This window comes from Perca flavescens, chromosome 17 (genome assembly GCF_004354835.1).
Source record: "Perca flavescens isolate YP-PL-M2 chromosome 17, PFLA_1.0, whole genome shotgun sequence".
In the NCBI taxonomy this organism is placed as follows: domain Eukaryota; kingdom Metazoa; phylum Chordata; class Actinopteri; order Perciformes; family Percidae; genus Perca; species Perca flavescens.
In genome coordinates this window covers 19,572,971-19,594,630 of record NC_041347.1, presented here as the reverse complement: position 1 = coordinate 19,594,630, position 21,660 = coordinate 19,572,971, and the positions used below count along the sequence as shown (strand labels likewise).

The following is a 21,660-nucleotide window of genomic DNA, read 5'->3' as shown; positions in this document are numbered from 1 at the left end:
CAGAGAGAGTCAAAGTGAGACACACATAAACATTCACACACACAGAGGAATCAGCTGTGAGCTGAATGGATCTGAGTTGGGGGGAGTATTCTGCCCTTATGCCCTCTCTTTGAAGTGAGGCACAGGCCGTATGTACAGGCCCCAGAGAGGGGCATGTCTACATCTCCCCCATAGGCTGGCTGAAGGCAGCGGTCCGAGCGGAGCACACAACACAGAGAAAAGAATGCAGCTTCCTAACTGAGCTGCTCTCTCTTCACACACTAGAGTGGTTTTGTTGAGAGAATGATTGTTTAGGGCAAAGAAACACACCATACTTGTTTTAATGTCTGCACGTTTTAAGGATATAGGATACAATTTCAGAAAGTGGTTCTGTGTGATTTTTAACGCTTGTTTAACAACCCAGTGGTCTTGATAAAGTTGTTTAAAGATTTTGTTGCAACCTATGAACGCTGCTATCAGTCACTTTGAAAGTCATAGCATGCAACTCATTCAAGTTGCGCTCTGAAAGATCTGTAATGGCCTTCACTATTTTTCTTAAGATTGATGTAAAATAAATTCCCCCAAACAGCAACATGAGTGATGGGTGTTTAGTTCTAGTCTCAACATTTATGTTCAAGTCAGTGGATGAAGAGGGATCTTGTCCATTTGTGTTGAGTGCAACACCATTAACCTCTAGCCCGATTAGCAGGACGGAAGAAAAACTGTGAGCAGATGATTTCCGTCACTGTAATGTCACACTGTTCTCAGCGGTCGTGGCTGCGCTCATAGAGCACTCCCTGTAAACACACATGCATGCACTTTGATGGACTGTTCCCAGCTTGTGCGCCCGGCACTCGGCTCACGGGTTGGGTGGGAGACGGTGAGATGGTGTGAGGTCTTGTCTGGTCTGGTCTGGGCCACTCTTGCTCTTCTCTGGCCTCGGGGAATGTTTGGCGTGAGATAAGGCTGTGTTTGAAGAGGAGCTCCAGATGCTCGTATATTACAGGTTGTCTTGTCATGCCGCAGATAAAGCCTCAGAGAAGCTCCTGTCGCCAGGCCGTACCACACACAGTCACACACTCGCAAGGAAGATAAATGTTTACAGGAGGCATTCACCCTTCGACAGTGCCGTGCTGTGGACGGCATGGCTGTCAGAGCTCTACAATTTTTAGGCTGTGGCTCATGTCTGCAGCATCTACATTTTGACAGCATGTTATACCTATCGCATCACTTCTTATAAACATATGATTATATTCCCCAAGCTTTGAGATACTTCCGCAGTTTTATAAAACATATTGTTAGCCTTAACAAACTCTGACAGCTACACTGGTAAAGGCCATGTGACATTTGTTTTTAGCATGCTCTGGTTTCTGAGATTAGATTTTAGAGTAGTCTCTTTTTTTCAGTGTGTACTGCTGATTGGCCTTCCAATGTCTTCCTGTGTCTCTTCACACTCAGTAAAACAAATTTGTCGTTGTAATTTTAGTTCCTAAAGGTGAGATTGTGAATTTGTCACACTCATGAAGATATAAAGCCCTGCAGTGGTGTTCTCTGCCTGACTGTCATGCTTGCCTTAAGTTTATTAGGCCTAGAAATAGCTTTTACTGTAGGTCAAATCTTTACCGAGTAAAGCTGTGGTTTTAGTTTACTCTCAGAATGCAACCAGTTGAAAAAGGCTCTGTCCAAAGACATACTACTTAATTGGTTATTGCTTTGCATTATTTAATTTGGCTAACCTCTAGTATTGTCATTCCATCTCCTGAAGGCGGAGACTGTATCCCTGCTCTCCATCCAACCTTGAATGAGGTTATTCATCACTAATAAGACAGGAGATAGTGGGTTTGTGTTATGCAGGGACAGGTTTCCCTCTGTCATTAAGTCATGTGTTTGCTAAAGTGGAATGGTATATTGCCTAGCATAAAACATGGCGTGTCTTCATTTGTCAGGCTCGTAGAGCTGTGAGACAAACGATGTTCAGAGTGTATGTCTGAGGGCCCTCTGAGACCACAGTTGAGCGGCTGCTCACTGGTGCGTTTCTCATGCTAATGTCATGGTCTCCTAGTCTATCTGTCACCCCATTACGCTAACATCATTATGCATAGGGGCCTGTCTCCGTCGTTGAAAAGAACAGAATCATTCCTGTCTCAGTTTGAAGCAAATTGTTTGGGGAACATTTCTGTCTTCTTTTTTCCAGTGGTAATGGTGGGCCAATCATTTTGCAAGACTCCAGGTATGCAGATGAATGAATAGCTATTTGAACTGTTTGGTGAAAGGAGTTTTTGTATTATTCATGAGAGGGATGGTGTGTCTGGAGGAGAAAGTGTGTGCGTGCGTGCGTGCGTGACGGGGCAAATATGTGTCTCTATCAAACACAAATATATTCACATACAAGCACAGTATACATGCATTGTACAAGCATGCCTGCATCAGCCGTTACACAAACCCTAGACCACAGTCATGCTTAATTTCACATGTAGACTATGAGTAAAGTCAATGCTTTGAATTGACTTTTTACATACTCAACTAATAACTGCTTGGCAAATATATTATAGATATAATGGTACATTTTTATTATTTTAATCAAGAGACCCACTGTCACTGCACGTGCCAACCATAGACTGTGCCAACAGCATGGCATTATTTCAGTCTCTGAGCTGCGAGGTGTTTCTAAGTAAGATCGTCCCGCGATGATCTTTTCATCTCACCCAGCGCAGGTTCAAATCCAGGTTAAAACCTTTGTCTCGATCAAAATCTCTCGGTCCTGGCAAACAGCACAAATTCCGATCTGTCAGCTCAGCAAATTCCTTGCACTGGTGTGCAAGTCTTAAGCATGTGTGCCGTCTCCCTGTGTGGGAGGTATGCTAGCCATGCACCCACCTGCTAATTCAAAAGCTTCAATCAGCTTGGCTAACTGAGGAAACAAACCGGTGTTGCTGTAATTGCCCTGGTGACAGTGCTCCTGTGAGAGAAAAAAAAAAAAACTTTCTGTCTCATCATTTGCACAAGATTATGAATTGGTTAATAAAATAAAATACTTTAATTATAGCTTAGTTGCCATATTGTTAATGGTGCCAGTGTGGCTCAATTGAATAATACAGTTTCTACTATTAATTATCTGAAAGTGAACTTGCTTAAATGATATTTTACAGCCCCTTGATACAATTACAGCTAGAGGCAATGTAATGATAGACAGACAAAGGCCATGCACAAATTATCATAAACTATTAGCTTGTTTCCAAAGGGTTTTATGTTAATCTTTTAGTGCTTAAGTACCCTGCAATTAACATATCAGGAGGAGCTGCCTTCCAGCTAGGCTTGCAAATTGAAGTCCTCAGATAAAAAAGCTATTGAGATGAAACCCTGAAAGAGAAGAGGGGCTATCACACTGAAGTGTGCTGGAATTTTTTACTTGTGTGTGTGTGTGAGAGAGAGAGAGAGAGAGAGAGAGAGAGAGGGAGAGAGTGATAGAGAGACTTTAAGAGCACTGAGACAAAGAATAAGTGAAAAAGAGAGCAAGATGCCGTGAGAGTGTCTGTGATCAAGGATGTATAACAATTCCATTATCTCTCTTGGGTGATGACATGAGATGTCTCTTTCAGGCCTCTTTCCCTTTGTCTAAGGCTACACAGTGTGCGAGCTATAGGAGGACTGAAATGGCTCTCATACGGCATCTGATGGAATGTGTTTACATATCAGGCTAGTGGCTTGATATGTAAATGCAGTGCGTTGAAAAGGCTACAGGGAGATATGGTTCTTTGTTAGGTCTTCACAGTCTGCGTTCCCTTTCATGTTAAGCACAATTGTATCCACTAAGCGAGCATCTTGTAAACCGCCCGTATCTTTTGGTAGGTTAAACCCACAAAGGAGACCCATGCTTTGGAAGATATGCATGTTTTATAGGGTAATTGGCAGCTTTGCTTTGGTCTGCCTTCTTTGTTGTCGACACATAGCAGCTGACACCATTTACATTTACTACAATTAAGTGAAAACACCCATAACACATGTCTCAGTCTAGTTCTGTGTTTTGTCTTGCTTACTAACTTTATAAAATAGAATAGGTTTATAGTTATAATTCTAGGTGTTATCCTCCTTTTTTGTGAAGAAAAGATAAATATTTCTATATAGATTGTTATGTAGAATATTATTAAATGCATAGTTGTTTTTTTCTCCAGAATTAGCTAATTATTTTGAAATGGTCCGTTGCCATTTAGTTATCCTCACTGTAGGAAGTAATTCACTGTGTTATGTTAATAATGAATTGTCGACCATTACACATGACATTTTTGTACATTCTAGTACACATCAGTCCTGACTCAGTGAAATCATATTGCCCATAGAGAGCTCTGATATTTTCCTCTATCACCCAAAGATAGATGACTCCACTGAGGCCTTAATCTCATGTTAAAGATTTGTTGGCCTCTAGAAGTCAAGCCTAGCATTGAGATGCCTCGCCTGATTTATATTCACTGGCATGGTAGGGGAGTCAAGTGCACTATCTGCAAAGCAGTGCCCTTGTATTAGGCTTTAAATTTCACCTGAAATAAAACCTGCAAACAAGGTCATGTCCTTGAACCCTCCCTTCCCTCTCTTTCCTTTTCTCTCTTCATCCTTCTTCCCCTTTTGACTCTGTAATAATGGAAACCAGACAAAAATATGATCTTTGTATTTAAATTGGAAAAATAGCTTAGGCAAAAACACAGTGTCCTCACCCTTACGCTGAGAGGTTTTGGATTTCCATCATGGCTGAATATGAGAGCAGAAAGCCAAAAGAGAAATAAGTATAATTCCTTAGCCGGCCAAAATCCTGATGAACACTGCCTTTAAAACCAAATTCTTGTCTGTCAGCCCCTGTAATTTATGGGGCGGAGATTACAAAGCTACCGATACAATAAATTAAACTGATGGACAGAATTATGCCCAGTGCTTCCTGCTCTCCCCAATGACGCACACTAACTTAGCACTGCCTGACAATGAGTGTGATTTACCACCCAGGCAAGAGTGGAGAAGGGAAAACATTCACAGGCAGAGGCACACAGGTCTCACTTTGGCCCACAGCCTAGTGAATAAAACCCTGCTTTAATTCACCCACAAACGTGTCGCCATTAAAAGACTAAGAATAGGGATTGCAGATCATAAATACTCTTTGATTTATTAGCTAACAACAAAGAGCATAAGCCCAGCCAAGGAGAGGGAGATTGTTTGACAGAATGTTGTCAAGGAGAGAAAAAGAGAGGAAAAACACACTCATTCTCTCGTTCTCACTCACTGACACTCTTAGCTAAATCTGACCAGGGATGTAGCCCAGCCCTATCTCCTGCAGCAGCGTAGGAGCAGATGTGTCTGCTCTCTTCTCAATGTGTGACAGACAGAAAAGATAAACAGAGAGAAAAGCAGAGAGAGAGGAAGAGACTGAGGGAGGGAGGTAAAGAGAGCAGGAGCTGGCACGGCACTGGCTAATTTATCTCGCTGAGAGACAGATTAAAGAGAGAGGAGAGTGAAACAAAGTTCCACTGGCTTAATCAGCGGACAGCCTGCTAGCAGAAGACATGATAAATCAGAGCCGGCTCAGTACAGGAGAAAGCCTTTGCTCTGGGAGGGAATGGGAGACATCCTCAGCCAAACAGCAGTATCTTTTACATGGACTGTTGTGAAAAGCAGCTCGTGAACTCGCTATGTGTATACTTGCAACTGATACTCATTGCTATTGTTTGAACAAACATTGTTATACAGTAGCTTTCTGCTGTTACTTTTTTCCAACACTGTTATTTTTAGTATTGGGTGAACAATCCTGCTTGGTGGTGTTGTGTAAACAGGACAAAGGGACATGAAGGGCCTTAAGTTTCCCCTTGGTTTTTTGTTTGCAGCAGTGCCTTTCTTTGGCTTGGTGTCTGACAGGGGACTAACCTAAGGGCCTAACCCAGGAACAGGAAAAGGGGCTTAGATATCCCTGTGTCATTAGTTCACTACGGGGTCACAGCTGGACCACTCAGAGCATGATTACACCCCTTGATTTATCTGCTTTGGAGCCCAAACACAGATAAATCTCCAAGCTCATCCCCGCCGTGGGATCCTCACTGTCTGATAAACGGCCCAAGCTGAATAAACAACCCCCACCCCCACAAACACCCAACCCTTCATACATTATGAATAATTCATTCAGATTGCGAGCTCTGTTAAATGTGTATATTTTGTATCTTAAATGGCAAAAGGTGCTACTCTGATCTCTATCCAATCCCCCGTGCATGTCTTTGATGAAATACTAGAGAGGCAGAGGTTGGCGGACATTTTGTTTTGTAGTTGTAAACTTTATTTTCTCGCCCCGGCTGTCGTCCTCCAGAATTTTCACATAAATACACTTTATGCAAATATGTCGTGGGTTAGCCGGCATCGCAGCTCCTGTGTAGATATTGGCCTGTCTGAGACTTTATGACAAAGTTTAAAATCATTCATTACAGTGACCCCTGCGGTAAATTCACTTAGTGGAAAATTGTCCCGGCTCTCCTGTTTGGTGTGTAGATGTGATCACGAGTGCATTTTTAACTTAATTAATTGGCCGTTTCTGTTGACAAGATATTTATGCAGTAATAATTTGCTCGAAATAGATGCAGAACGCAGGAAATGAGATATCCATCAGGGCGCTAGTGTTCCGCCAGCTGCACCGCGGCTAATATGAAAGTATTTCAGGCTGCTCAGACCCTGCTGTTTGCGCAGTCAAGATTATATATACCCACGATCCATTGCCTGCCTCAGAGGCGCTCATGGAGGTCTATGATAACAAAGACTATGTGATTTATGGCCTGCTGTGAAAGCAGAACTTGATGAGATTAAACAATTTCATAGCACGAGTGTTTCTCAGAGGGCCCTCTGATTTGTGGCAGCAACGCCGACAGTAAATCAGGTTTATATATCTGAAAGCATGCTCAGCAAAGGAGTGCAATTACTGTTTAAGACAGCTACTTTTTATTTAATTTTTATCCCTGGTTTGTCTCTTTTATTCCTGGCCTGTCACACAGCCGCTCACCTTCATAAGTCCTTCTAAAGGAAAGGGTTGAAGAACAGAGGAGGGGGGGCAGGGGGGTCGAGAAGGGGTAAGCACAGTGGTGTGGGCCCTCTGCTATCTCTCCTCCACAGCTTTTAACAGAACAACAACAACAACCAGGGGACAACGACGGCCACCGGTAGAACAACACGGGCATCCATAGAGCAGGAGGAAGCACTCCATTTTGAATGCATTGTTTGCCTGCTGCTCTGTCCCTGTCTGGGTAAATGGAGTAGGCAGAGTGTAATTAGAGAGCTGGGCTTTGCTCCGTGCCATAAAGATGACATGGTGTAATGATACAGCTTACAGGCCCGCAGAGGGTTCTGTCTCGCGACGGAGGATCTGGGTCGTTTGCCTGTGACTTATGATAGGTGTGGAAGATGACAGTGTTATCACTGCAATGTGGAACTCAGAGATGTGGATGGGGGAAATTTCTTTTGAAAGGTTGTCGGGGATTGGAGGCGAGCAGAGATGGATAGTGAGCATATTAATCATTTGTGTTTACAGTTTGTCATGTAATATTTTCAAATGGAAATAAAGAGGAATCTTAATTTTCAATAGCTCAATTATCATCACTCTATATATGTGGTTTTGTGATCTTTACATGCTAAAAGAATTAGTTGTAAATACACAAACAAATGAGTTCAAATTCTTAATAAATACAATATAAAAATGTTATACCACTGAACATTTTACATTGAGTCAAGGTCAATGTAAGAGTTCTTAAATTTCGATAACTGTGGTTGGGCTGTATTTACATCATACAATTCTGCATCTGTACTAATAAACAAATCAGTTTGTGTGTGAAGGTAAGTGAGCATGTAAGTACATGTGCATTAGTGTTTCATGATTTCAAATAATGTGTGTGTGAGCTTTTTATGTGAGTGCATGCACACATGCAAATGTGTGTGTCTTGAAGTTGTGGTTAAATGTTCTGTGTGTGTGTGTGTGTGTGTGTGTGTGTGTCCGTGTGTGTGTCCATGTTTGTGTCCTTGGGTGAAGATGTGAGTTGTGCTTCTGTCTGCATCATCCCATATCTTCCCAGAAAACATCAAGAGATCTCATTATTTCGACGTATCTCAGGTTTTTTTCCCCTCTTTTTTCTTCTCGTATGCCTTGAGTCTAAATTAGTTTTCATTCCGTCTGTGATCTTACTGACTGAAGCCGGCTCAAAGTAAAGAAAAGCGCAGTCTTCGTTGCGAGGCTGAGTCAAACACACACTTCACACAGCCGCAGTCTGAGTTAAGCATTGCTAAGTAACCTTCACATTTCACTCGTGTGAAGAGCTAATTTCCTTTAAGTTCACATGTCACTTTTTGTGGCTCTTTTTGTGGGTCCTCTTCAAATGTCTCTCAGCGTCTAATTGCATAGGAAACATTCTAGACAAGCTGGTGTGACAGGCCCGCTCCCAGAGTCTTCAATTATTAAACATCCTACACTCTAGAAAACAGCCCTGACGTTAGCTACAGCCCCTAATCAGAACAGAAAGCCTCATGATATGTCACACTCCTTAGTTGCTGTGGTTTTGTGTATGTGTTTTTGTAGTTTGTGTAGGAAAGATGAAAATATTTTTTTCTGCACCAGTTAAATAAGGCAAAACTCTGACAAAGATGATTTTTGTCACAGGTAAAACAGAACATTCACATCTTCCCTTTTTCTCCTGTTTTAGAGATAAAAGAAATTGTTTGTACTTATGAAAATATATTAAACAATCAGTTATGTGTATTTTGTAAAAGTTTGAATAAGACACAGTAATCATTGTTTTAACTAATATAAACAACATTTTGTAATTTTTTTTTTGTCTTCATAGCTTCAGAATCTGTGCCAATGGAAAGGTCATACTAGACCAAAATAAGAAATAGCCTCAAGCTAATTTTACTGCATACCTGTAATGTAGGCTTACGTTTCCACTTTAGATCACCTACACTGATTCTGCAAGACACTACAGTAAAGGTCGAATGGCTTTTTAGATTTCCACCTAAAAACAAATACAGCCTTATTACCATCTATGAATCATCGCTATGGATGATTAACATCCAGCAGCACTCAGCCTTTCCCTGTCTGATGCTTACAGTAGCTGTACACAACACGGCAATATTCACTGTTGCTGGTTCACTCTGTGTGCCCTGTGCCCAGAGCGAAACTTCGGAACAGTTGTTCTTGTGATCAGTGATCATATGATACATTTACTCGGAGCAAGTTCATTGGAGTAGAACTGGTAAATCATTAACCACACGCTCAGCAGTCTTCCCGCTGAGCAAAAGACTGCTGTACTATCCACAAGTGCAGGCATCATTACTTCAAATGTTCTTACCCCTGCCATTACCTAAGAAAACAGAATTAATGCTTTTCATGCACACAACAGCAATTTAAAACCTGTTATAATATTTTCTCTTCTACCCTAAGCTACGGTCATTTAGGTCAGATATAAAAAGAAAAATAAATTTTAAATTAATAAAATAGCTACCTTTCACCATGCCACTTGTGATTGTTGCTTGCAAAATATGCATTTAAACGATTTTACCTCAACCAACAAGTTTCTATATATATATATATATATATATATATATATATATATATATATATATATATATATATAATATTGTGTGTATTAGTACAACATAAAATTAGGCTTCTGTTTAAAAAAACGGAATTTTGCACAAAAGTCATGTGCGTGTGCTTGTATATTGGGGGTAGATTCAATCTCTGGTAGTGAGTTAGAGCATTTCTCATCTCATCATTGCCATTACATGTCGCAAGATGCTGCAAGCTAGCGCTACTTATTCGTTTTTTCATTGTTTATTTCTGAAAGTGTTGTATTGTTCATAACCCCTAACTTCACAAGTTTGACACATGGATCATAAAAAATTCTATCTAGTGAAGAAATAAACGTGTCATGCCAGCATTAAATGTTGACTTAAATAAGTTCACAAGTTGTGTCTCCTCTGATCTCCAACATGATCAGAAAGCAGCACCAGTTTACAGAGACAAGACGTGAAAAAAAAAGTTCCTTGCACAGACACAAAAGAAATATTTTGATATAGACCCAAAGAGAAAACATATCAAAAGACATTTTTATACATGTCTTTTGCAAGCACAAAAAGCAGAAATGGTGTCAAGAGAAAACAAAACAGAAGGCTTGTTTCTTCCAACAGTTGCTTTAAGCTACAAAAATCTCCTTGAGTCCCTAGCCTCCCCTCAATGTCAGCCCCCCCTCCCCTCGCCCTCCCTCCCTCTCTCTCCTCTTCGTTTCTCTCTTTTCCCCTTTTCCCTCTCTAAGGCAGGACAGGGCCCTCTTTGCACCCTGATAGGTTGCGGGCTGATGCTTAGCAACAACATTCCTGTGCCCTAAGTAGCAGTAAGCCTCTGGCTGAACTCTTTGATGTGGCTGTCAGGCCACATTTATTTCCTTTTAGCACTTTGTCTACTTGTCCAGATGTATAAGGAGATAAAAAGGGCTTGTGTTTACACTGGTCTCCCTCTGTAGCGCGGCTGTAATTAGATTGTATTGCTGGTCAGTCTTAAGGAGGGAGGTGAGGTGAGGCCAGGCAGGAACCACCTGTGTCAGGATGAGCCGGTCAGGGTGAGACCTCAGAGCCAGGCTGCGAGAGAGAAAAGCAATGTTTATAGCACGGTGAAAAATAGTTACTTTATGTACTTTTGTACATAAAACTGTGGCAGCCAACATCATACTCGCATTCTAGTAAAATCGTTTTAGATCAGTTGATGTCAGCGTAATGTACTGTTAATATAACACCCATCAAGATTTGAAATTCGACAGCCAGGCTTGCAAAACTTTGTAAACTTTGTTGCAGTTCCATCTAAAAAACACCTCGATATGCATCAACCTTCCCCGACTCACTTTTTGGTATCTTATATTTTCAGGAACCCCACTGTGGAGGTGGTTATGTGGTTCTCTTTGTGTTTAGCTTTTCTTGTCTTTCCATGCCTCCCCTGTCTCTCTCGTCCTGCTCCCCACTTTCATGGTAAGATGTTGGAAGTAATAATCACTATTGCCTCTGGGTTTATCAGCATTTGTTCGCATAACAACACAGAAAAGGAGAAGACAGACAGCATTGGTGTGATGTATTATCTGGTACAGGAATCATCTTTCATAATGACATCCAACAGAACTTCCTCTCACTGCCACCACCCTTCTCTCTCTCTCTCTCTCTCTCTCTGACACACACACACACACACAGGCACACACTCACACTTTCTTCATTTCTCTCTCCCTATTTCCACTCCCCTCTGTCCACCCATTATTATCACAGAATCCATGGTGCTCCCCAGCCTGTAAATTTGTGCCGCATTATCATAAGCTGTGGTGATAACTCACATTGCACAGAGACAATAATGATGTGAACACTCAGCATATGCCCCGGGCCCAGCAAATTAAAACAATGCTCAGCTTGATGAGCAGACTAATCTGGACAGCAGAGAGACTGAGAGAGTGGGAGAGAGAGCGGAAAAGGGGTTCCAGGAGCATCTTAAATACACGACACAGCAGCACCTCCCTCTGTTCAGTGTAGGTAAAACTAGACAAAACAAGAGGGAGACAGGGAGAGAAAGAGAGGCTACAGAAAAGGGGGGATAAAGAGAGTAGGAGCATAGATGAAACACTTGTTTTGAAAACATGAAAGGAATGTGACGTGTGAGTACATCATACATCGTTGTATGATGTACTCACACATCATATTCTTTCTAGCTTTTATTTTTGTATTTTTGTCTGAGGAGTAATTATGAAATGTCATATAGTAGTTAAAAAAGAGCTAAATGTCAATCATTTTTATGTCAATCTTTGGATTTTATTAATTTTATTATAGAATCGTGTAGCACTCCATTTATTATGACAATTCAGTGTTAACAGCAACATCACATAGATCTGCAAAGACTAGTGCTTGCTATAGCCTGTCTGTATAGTTTGTATATAATATATAAAAAAAATCTCAGTCATCAATCCATCAGTCCTCCTTAAAACAATTACAAAAGAGAAATCTCTCCTTCATTTTTTCCACATGCTTTCTCATTATAAGCATTGCTGCCTTCTCATACTCTGGACAGGTCCTTCACTAAATTAAAAGAGTGCAGATGTGGAGGGGCACGGAGGAAGGTCTTAGAGGAGAAAAAGGAGGATCAGGACATGGGAAAGCTGGCTGATTGATGTTCTGTGGGTGGGCTAAGATGGTTGTGCTGGATAGGAAGGTAACGTGACAACCACAGATGTTGAATGGGTTGGGTGTTTGATCAGCAGGCATGATACTGAGGAGGTGAAGTTGTGGTGTCATGCATAGAACGGGGACTGGGTGGGTGGTGATACTGAAATCAAGGTGACTGACATCCCATAGGACCAAAACCAGCCCAAGGCTTTATCCAGTATCCAGCTAACCCCAGCAGTCCTCCCTCTCCTTCTTCTTCTGCAGCGACCCCCTAACATAGTCTGTGGGTGGTGCTGTTAATAATGTGGCAACTAGGAAGATTAATTGTGAGCAAGCAGCAGGATTAGGAGGGGCTTTTTGGGGCCAAGCAGGCTAGAAGAGGCCCAGGCTTGTGATCTTTGAAGCAGGCCAGGAAATGAGGCAAGCAGAGGCACAACTCCACGGTGGCTCAGAAGAGCATGGAGGTAGATCAAATAGAGAGGGCTCACAATTCCTGTCTTAATGCATGAGGTGTTCTGTTAGCTCATAATGTTCATTATGACAATATTAAGTATACCCTCAAAATTAAATAGCAAAATGCAAAATTAGAGCAACGAAGAGACAGATTTGCAGACAGAATGGGTGGTAGTAATTTTGGTTCAGGATCTCTCTGTCCTATTCAAATATCCATTCTGCCGGTGCTGAAAGTATGAGTATGAATAACTGATTGTTTTTTCTCAAATGGGATGTGTTTTTTTTACTGAGCACAGTATGTTCTTATTTTGGGTTGTTTTACTTCTTACATTACACATTCCATACAAGTACAGCATACAAGCAATGAGTGATCGGTGATATTTCTAAACAGGTTTCAGCCACTCCAGAGGCAGCAGGTCTGCTGTCAAAACAATATTTCTATTCCAAGCCCTTTCTTTCAAAAGCATGATCCGCCAGCATATATGTAGTAAGGTCTCAAAATAGGCTTATTTTGCCATTTTTCTAGTTGGTGCAATGTGACACACATGCTGGCCAGACCTTAATGCCTTTCAGAGATGCTATCTGAAAGCACATAATGTGATCGTTTTCAATTCACAGTGCTCTTTTTACCCATGAAGAATATGGTTCCATTTAACAGTGCAGACCATTCCATTTCTCAAGGTTATGCATGGGCATGTAGAGGAACAACAATAAAAGGGGGAAAAATGCAGCTCCAAACCATCTCTAATATGTATTTGTCAGTTGAGTCTCTTGCTATGATTAAAGACCCAGTGAATTCCTTCCTGCAGGAAAGGAAAGTATTTCTGCAAAGGCATCGGATATCGCTGTGTCATGATAAACTGCCTGCTCCGCTTGCTAAAAGGCTAAGGGAAGGAAGAGAATGTTTTGGACCTTGAAAATGCACAAAAGAACAACAACACAAGAAACTCTTGACCTGTTTGGGAACATGCTCTGAGATTCAGGCCTCTGTTTTCTATTTGTCACACTTTTAGCCTGAACCTCTGACTTAGCTCACAATCGAAGCTCTTTCTGGCTTCACAGCCAGGGATCTTTGCACAGATTTACCTCACATTTCAATTGTGACATTAAATAAGGTAGCCAGATTAAGATTTATTTATTTATATATGTGTATAAGTGCACATTGCATTTCCTCTCTGTAGAGAGTACTACCCTCACATAATCATGCTACATTTGGCTGCTCAGAGTGAGTGACGTCTACCCTTTAGTTGACCACTGCAGGAGGTCATGGCTGAGTGAAGGTTAAGACCTCTCCTCCCTAACCAGGTTGTAGATCAGATCATCAAAGACAGGAGCGAAGCTCCACAACACGCAATAAGTAATAAAACATGACCTGCCACATTATGTCATAAAACCGGAGCAGTGTTTCCAACATTTCCTTTACCAATCCTAAATGATTTATCACACTCACAGGCAGTTACAGTGATACTTTTAAACCTTTCTTTCTTCAAAATATGAATTCTATTTGTGTGTTTTCTTTCTCCTAGCCAACTAATGAGGCTGGATCTGAGAGTCACCCACTGCCCTACACTCCTCTACCCCAAGGATCCAGAGATGCCAAGAACCACAAAGGTAAGGAAAAAAGAAAGAACCATAACCTTTTCAGTTAATGGTTTGTACATACATCTGTACAGATATTCTTCAAAGTAAACAAGAAGCAACACTATATATTATCATGCATTCAATCAAAACCTAGGCCCACGTATTATGTAAATACAAGTCATAACCCTAACAGCTACCAAGAGTGGGACTCATTTGGCCTTGAGACTGAGTTGAAGTTATGTTATCTATTCTTATTGATCTCATCTCATCGGTGTGATGTGTTGATAGTGGGAATAAATAGTTGGAGTAATCTAGGTTAACTCTGATCTGAATGTGTACGTGGGTGCACACAGCACATACAAAAGAAGAAACATCCTTGGTCTGTTGATACCAGACATTGATTAGGCCTCATATTGAGTACAGCTATGTTCAGAAACTGGTGACAGAAACTCAAGTGAAGATAATTACTTCTTCTGAAGAGTCCATCATGTTTTTTTTAATCCTCCGTGTCCTCCTTGGCTACTAGCAACTGCTTGGAGGAGGGGTGGGGGCACGATCACGTAGGCTTGTATCATGTAGACGTGCCGACAGTTTTGTTGTCATTACTTTACCTCATGGGGGGCAACAGAAACTACGCACTATAGCTTTAATTAAAAAGACACAATGTTCTAAATGAATTGTGCAGGCCACTTCCTGCGTTTGTAGCAGATTCTCAGCTGAGGTTGTACTCATCTCATATGCCTGAGACATTCATCACTGTCTTCACAATGCAAAACACCTGTAAAGGGCTGACCACCAGTATGGTAGCACAACAGGTCAACAGTCTATGTCATCAAAGCGTGCATGGTGGCAGCTCTCCCCGGATGTTAGGACAGGAAGAGTCCTGTGCTTTGTCAAAATCAGACCTGGCGAAGAACAGCCCATTTAAAGGTGAGAGGATCCGACGTGAAATATTTTCCCCTCCGTCTAAGATCTGAGCAGCAGTGACAGTCTCCATTTGTTATTTTTTATGATGCAGCGCTGCAGTGGTAGATAACACACCCCTCATCTTCGCCCTTCACCTCGTCTTCATGTCCCTACCTCCACCCCCTACCCCAGCTCTTTGTTGTGTTTTTTTCTTTATTTTACACTTTTTAAGCATGCTTGAGTTTTCTTAATGCGTTGGAGACCATCACAGGGACTCTTCGTTCAAAGAGAACAAAGCTGTGGCAATGCAGTGCTTTCCAGACAGTGGTTCCATTCAACTGAGCGTTTACTGAGTTAATTTCAGAATATAAACAATAGTGAAACAATATGCTGAGCGATTTTCTGTAGTTCAATGCAACATTCTCATTTCAATACGTATGGTGAATTAAAAAATGTACTGCAATGATCTGTTCAGAATCTGTTGAAAAAGTGCAGTGCTCTGGTAACATAAACAGGACATACATCCTGTTTTTGCTATTCTGCCTTTGTTTTGTGCTATAATGCCAAGAAACCATACTCAGTACATGAGATGAAAGACACTTTTGCGGTATTAAAAATACACTGTATTATGACATTTAACAGTATATAGAAACACACCATGGATTTAGTAAATCTTTACAACCTTAGTAAGCAGATGAAGTACACATTATACATTTCGTGATTGTGACAGTAGTTTTTTAAGGGGTAATGAAGTGGCCTTTTTTAATGGGGGTACAATGGAGGCTGTATAGTTTTATCCTGACTCCTGCAGGCAGATCAGTAGCACTTCTGACATCACCCTGTCGCTGCTTAGAAAGAACCTCCCTTTCCTCCTTTCAAACCCCTGCACCCACCCCTTTCACCGTGTCACCTGTGTGGAAGCCCCAGAGCCTGGGTGCCAGAGGTAATTACAGCATCCAGGAGCTCCCAAAGGAGGGCAGCGCTGGCAGGTCACTGCCCAGGGAGAGAGGGGTGGAAACCAAGGACAGAACTTCAGGATAAGCTCCTGTCTTGGTTGGTGGAGGAGTCAAGCTGGAGGAGACGGAGCAAAACAAGGCAGTGAGGTGAAGAGCAGGTCGGGAGAGGAGGGAGGAAAGTAGTGCTGTTGTGGTAGTGAAATCTAAATCAAGATTGCATAGACCAGATCTGACAAGAGATAGATAGACAGAACAAGAGGGAAAGATAAAGGTGAGAGGAAAAGGACTGGTGTTAAACAGTGAAAGAAGACGAGACACAAAAATGAGAGAGAGCCAGACAAAAGACAAAGTGAAGGAGGACGGTGGGGGCTCCAGTGTGTCTTGGTGAAGGCGTGACACAGAGTGGAGTGGAGTATGTAGTCTGGCAGAGGGGCCTGAGGATCCTCCACTACTGTCACCTTGGCTCTAACTCTCAGTACTGGTCCAACTGTCAACTCAACTCTAAATCTAACAGTCCAAAATGGAGTCCCAGCCTAAAGTACTGTGCGTCTTCATGAAGACTGGCCTATACCATACTTTTAAGCCACAGCCAATGACATATTGTGTTCTTGTGCCTTACCATAATGATTCATTTCTACATGTAAAACAATGTGCTGGATTATTTATTACCACCTTGTCATTTTCTTAGGATGACACATTTTGAAGTGGGATTCACAGGTTTATTTTTTATCTAATTATAACTGTAGTTCAGGGTATGTATAGAAGATGCTTCTGACTTGATTGATATATCCATGTACACAGAGGAGATTTTAATGAAATACCTTTCATTTCCTGTTCATATTTCAATAGATATGCTGGCTTCTTTTTACAGGTATCAGAATAAATTTGAGTAGGCCATCCCTCAGCAGTGACAGCGGTAAATGAAAGCGATATCTTTGTACCAGCAGAGTAAACACACAAGGAAAAATGCCTGAAATCTGCCTTACAGTATGAGCCCTGGTCCTTTTAATCTTGTTGTTCTGGGCCTGCTTCCAGCTAATTTGTATGTATGTATCGTAAATCGTGCACAACTGTTATTAAAATCCCAGGAGAAAAGCAGCCTTCAAAGCAAAAAAAACCTCCTTCCTGATGACACCCATGGGTTGTCTCACATTTGTTTGGCGGTTTGCTGTCGGCTGTCGGGTGATCTGCACCGCAACTCCCAAAATAAATAAATAAATAAATAAAAACAAAAAAAAACAAAGCAACGGGAACAGATCCAAACTAAGAGTAAACTGTTTTATAGTTGCTGTACAACAAATAAACAAACATCTGGAAGCATTCAGAGCGGCCCATTAGAAGGGCTCTGGGCTTTGCCAAAAAGGGGTAAATGATGAGGAATGGGCTGTCGAAAGGCTGGCGGAGACAGGGGAGAGGCCAGATGACGGAGCTGTGGGTGCTAAGCACTGCCTTTTAGAGCTCAGCTGGGCTCAGAGAGATCTACACCTGCTGCTATCTCCTCCTCCCTGCCTTTCCTCCACCAGACATCTGGATGAGATACATGACTAATGAATGACTAAACTGCTAGTGTTGAAACTTAGCTGTTGTCATTATGAAGGGAAAGGTTGTTGGTTTGACTGATGACTAATGTTCTTTGCACAACGCACTTAGTAAAACTAAAAGTGAGTTTGACGGCTTTAAAAAATGTTAATGCCAAAACCAATATACAGCTCCCTAATGTCGGTTTATTGTTGCTTGTTTAATAACCAGATCTGATTATATGATTTTTAACTGCATGGATCAGATGCTGTTGTGAATACAAGTATTAACCTTTCATAAAGTCCTGTTATTTAAAGTGAACACATGTGCTGCTGGTTACGGAATGTTTTGGTAAAGTAATTGATACATTACCTCATACATCTGTTTCGTTGCTCCCGGGTTGTTTCCCGTGCTTATCTTGAGTGATTCTGTTCTTTTCTGTTTGATCTCACACTGTAGTTCAAATAAAACCCTCATCTTTCTCCTGATAATCTTCCCATTCTGGTTTGGACTGCCTTTGCATGTTGCATAAGTATGGAAATGTCCTCTCTGGAACGTGGTGAGAAAAGACAGAGCACCTTTTGACGTTTCCCATTAGACACATGTACGTGCTCTGCAAGACATTTCTCTCAGCCTCGTAATGATTATACCAGCAGGATCTGTCCCCTGATAAACATCACTCTTAAACACAAAGACTTACACTGGCCCCCTCACAACTAAAATGAGGCATATGGAAAGAACAAAATGTAAGCTTTTCCTCCACACTGGTCCAGAGTAACCTTTGCAGAGCTGCTTTCTGTAAACTTTTCATGATGAACTACAATGCATGTGTTCAACATCGAGAAATGACAGATGATGCAACATTTCATAGAGAATGATATATACAGATCTCACTGCCAGCTATACACTATGAGCATGTGTTGAGTGAGCTTCTGCACCACACTCTACGAGCTGAATTGTAAAAAACATGGCCATCTTCCCGGGTATAGAGATCGTAAAAATGTTTCCCAAGCACTCGTCACGGCATGCAAGTTTTATTTCTTTGCTATGTTTGCCAGTTTGTGAGATGATGAGGTGTCTGATTAGCTTCTAATGACACTGTAAGCTTTTCCTCCACATAAAGCCACAAAAAAAATAAAACCACAAAACATGGTCCTATTTGTTTGTATGAACATACAAACTTTCTTGCACAGGCAAAACCAGGATGTTTTGCCGAGATATATAATACTGTACTGCAGTACATTTACTTAAAGGGATAGTTTGGATTTTTTGAAGTGGGGTTGTATGAGGTACTTATCTTTATGGGATGACTGTGGCTCGAGAGCGAATCATCCTTTAATACATTTAATACATTGTCCTTTAATTGACGGTTAGATCCCTGGCTCCTCCTGTCCGTATGTCAAATGTGTGTCTCTGTGTCCATTAGCAAGACACTGAACCCCAACAGCAACGTGCATGGCAGCTCACTACCATCGGTGTATGAATGTGTGCGTTTTTGGGTGAATGAGAGGCAAATTGTAAAGTACTTTGTCCGGTAAAATAGAAAGGCATAGTACAACCTGTACAGTAGATGGTGGTCAGCATGTCCCCAGTTTGGAGAAACGGATTTCCGACACTGCAAAGCACTACTGTACTGCTGTGGACAGGGTCAGCAGCAAAAACATATTTTAGCCACCTAAAAAAAGGCCCGCTTAAATTTTTTTTTTTTAGGAACGAAGACTAACCGGTAGATCGAGAACTTTGCCTTCTGGCTCAGCTCTCTTTTCGTCACAATGGTACGATAAATTGAATGTAATACCGCCCCCGCTGCACCGATTCTCCGAACAATATCCCACTCCTTTGTCCCCTCACTCCTTTGTCCCCTGAACAAGACCCCAAGGTATTTGAACTCCTTCACTTGGGGTAAGGACTCATTCCCTACCTGGAGTAGGCACTGTCCAGATCCAGAGGTGCTGATCCTCATCCCAACCGCTTCACACTCAGCTGCGAACCGATCCAGTGAGTGCTGAAGGTCACAGGCCAACGATGCTATCAGGACAACATCATCTGCAAAGAGCAGCAATGAGATCCCCAGCCCACCGAACTTCAACCCCTCCCCATCCCGACTACGCCTCGATATCCTGTCCATAAATATTACAAACAGGATTGGTGACAAAGCGTAGCCCTCGCAGCTATCGCTTTGATCATACAGAGATTGGATGGCCCTGAGAAGGAACCCCCTCACCCCATATTCCCACACCACCTCCCACAGTATCTCCCGGGGGACCTGGTCATACGCCTTCTCCAGATCCACAAAGCACATGTAGACCGGAAGGGCATACTCCCAGGCTCCCTCCAGGATCCTTGTGAGAGTGAAGATCTGGTCCGTTGTTCCACGACCAGGATGGAATCCACATTCTTCCTCTTCAACCCGAGGTTGGACTATCGGCCGAACCCTCCTTTCCAGCACCTTGGAGTAGACTTTACCAGGGGGGCTGAGAAGTGTGATACCCCTGTAATTGGCACACACCCTCTGGTCCCCCTTTTTAAACAGGGGAACCACCACCCCGGGCTGCCACTCCTTTGGCACTGTCCCAGACTTCCACGCAATGTTGAAGAGGCATGTCAACCTAGACAGCCCCTCCACACCCAGAGCTTTCAGCATTTCTGGGCGGATCTCATCAATCCCCGGGGCTTTGCCACTGTGGAGTTGTTTGACTACCTCAGCGACTTCCCCCAGGGAAATTGACGACAATCCCCCATCATCCTCCAGCTCTGCCTCTAACGTAGAGGTCGTATTAGTCGGATTTAGGAATTTCTCAAAGTGCTCCTTCCACTGCTCTTTTACCTCCTCAGTTGAGGTCAACAACGTCCCATCCTTACTGTACACAGCTTGGATGGTTCCCCGCTTTCCCCTCCTGAGGTGGCGAACGGTTTTCCAGAAGCACCTTGGTGCAGACCGAAAGTCCTTCTCCATGTCTTCTCCGAACTTCTCCCACACCCTCTGCTTTGCCTCTTTCACGGCACAGGCTGCAGCCCTTTGGGCCCTTCGGTACCTTCGGTACCCTGCAACTGCCTACGGAGTCCTCTGGGATAACATATTCCAGAAAGACCAAAGGTGTCCACCACGGTGTTTGTGGGTTACCGCCCCTTGAGGCACCTAAGACCCTGAGACCACAGTTCCCCGCCGCAGCTTCAGCAATGGAAACTTTGAACATTGTCCACTCGGGTTCAATGCCCCCATCCTCCACAGGGATGCACGAAAAGCTCCGCCGGAGGTGTGAGTTGAAAGTCTGTCGGTCAGGGGCCTCGTCCAGATGTTTCCAATTGACCCACACTACCCATTTGGATTTACCAGGTCTGTCCAGAGTCTTCCCCCAACCCCCTGACCCAACTCACCACCAGATGGTGATCGGTGGACAGCTCCACCCCTCTCTTCACCCGAAACATAAGGCCTCAGATCAGATGAAACAATTATAAAATCGATCATTGACCTTTGGCCTAGGGTGCTCTGGTACCAAGTACACTTATGAGCATCCCTATGTTCGAACATGGTGTTTGTTATAGACAATCCATGACTAGCACAAAAGTCCAACAACAAACAACCACTCAGATTAAGATCAGTGAGGCTGTTCCTCCCAATCACACCTCTTCATGTGTCTCCATCATTGCCCATGTGCGCGTTGAAGTCCCCCAGTAGAACTATAGAGTCTCCCACTGGAGCCCCATGCAGGACTCCATTCAAGGTCTCCAAGAATGCCAAATAACTCAAAACTCCTGTTTGGTGCATATGCACAAACAACAGAGTTTTCCCCCCCACAACCCGCAGGCATAGGGAGGCGACCCTCTTCTCCACCGTGGTAAACTCCAATGTACCGGGGCTCAGCCGGGGGCTTGTGAGTATCCCCACACCCGCCCGGCATATCACACCCTGGGCAACTCCGGAGAAGAATGGAGTCCAACCCCAAACCAGGAGTATGGTTCCAGAACCGAGACTGTGCGTAGACGTAAGCGCCACCAGATCTGGTAGCGCTCCACCTAACGCACAAGTTCCGGCTCCTTCCCCCACAGAGAGGTGACATTCCACGTC

At 42.8% G+C, this 21,660-nt stretch overlaps 1 protein-coding gene across 2 annotated transcripts in view; it reads left to right on the top strand.

Annotated features, from left to right (window-relative positions):
- The window catches only part of lrmda (leucine rich melanocyte differentiation associated), a 215,525-nt gene that overhangs the window by 170,157 nt on the left and 23,708 nt on the right, over positions 1–21,660 (top strand). For both annotated transcript variants that reach the window (XM_028602683.1, XM_028602682.1), the window contains exon 6: positions 14,157–14,241. In XM_028602683.1, the coding sequence (XP_028458484.1) occupies positions 14,157–14,241 (85 nt within the window). The remainder of the gene's footprint in view (positions 1–14,156; positions 14,242–21,660) is intronic.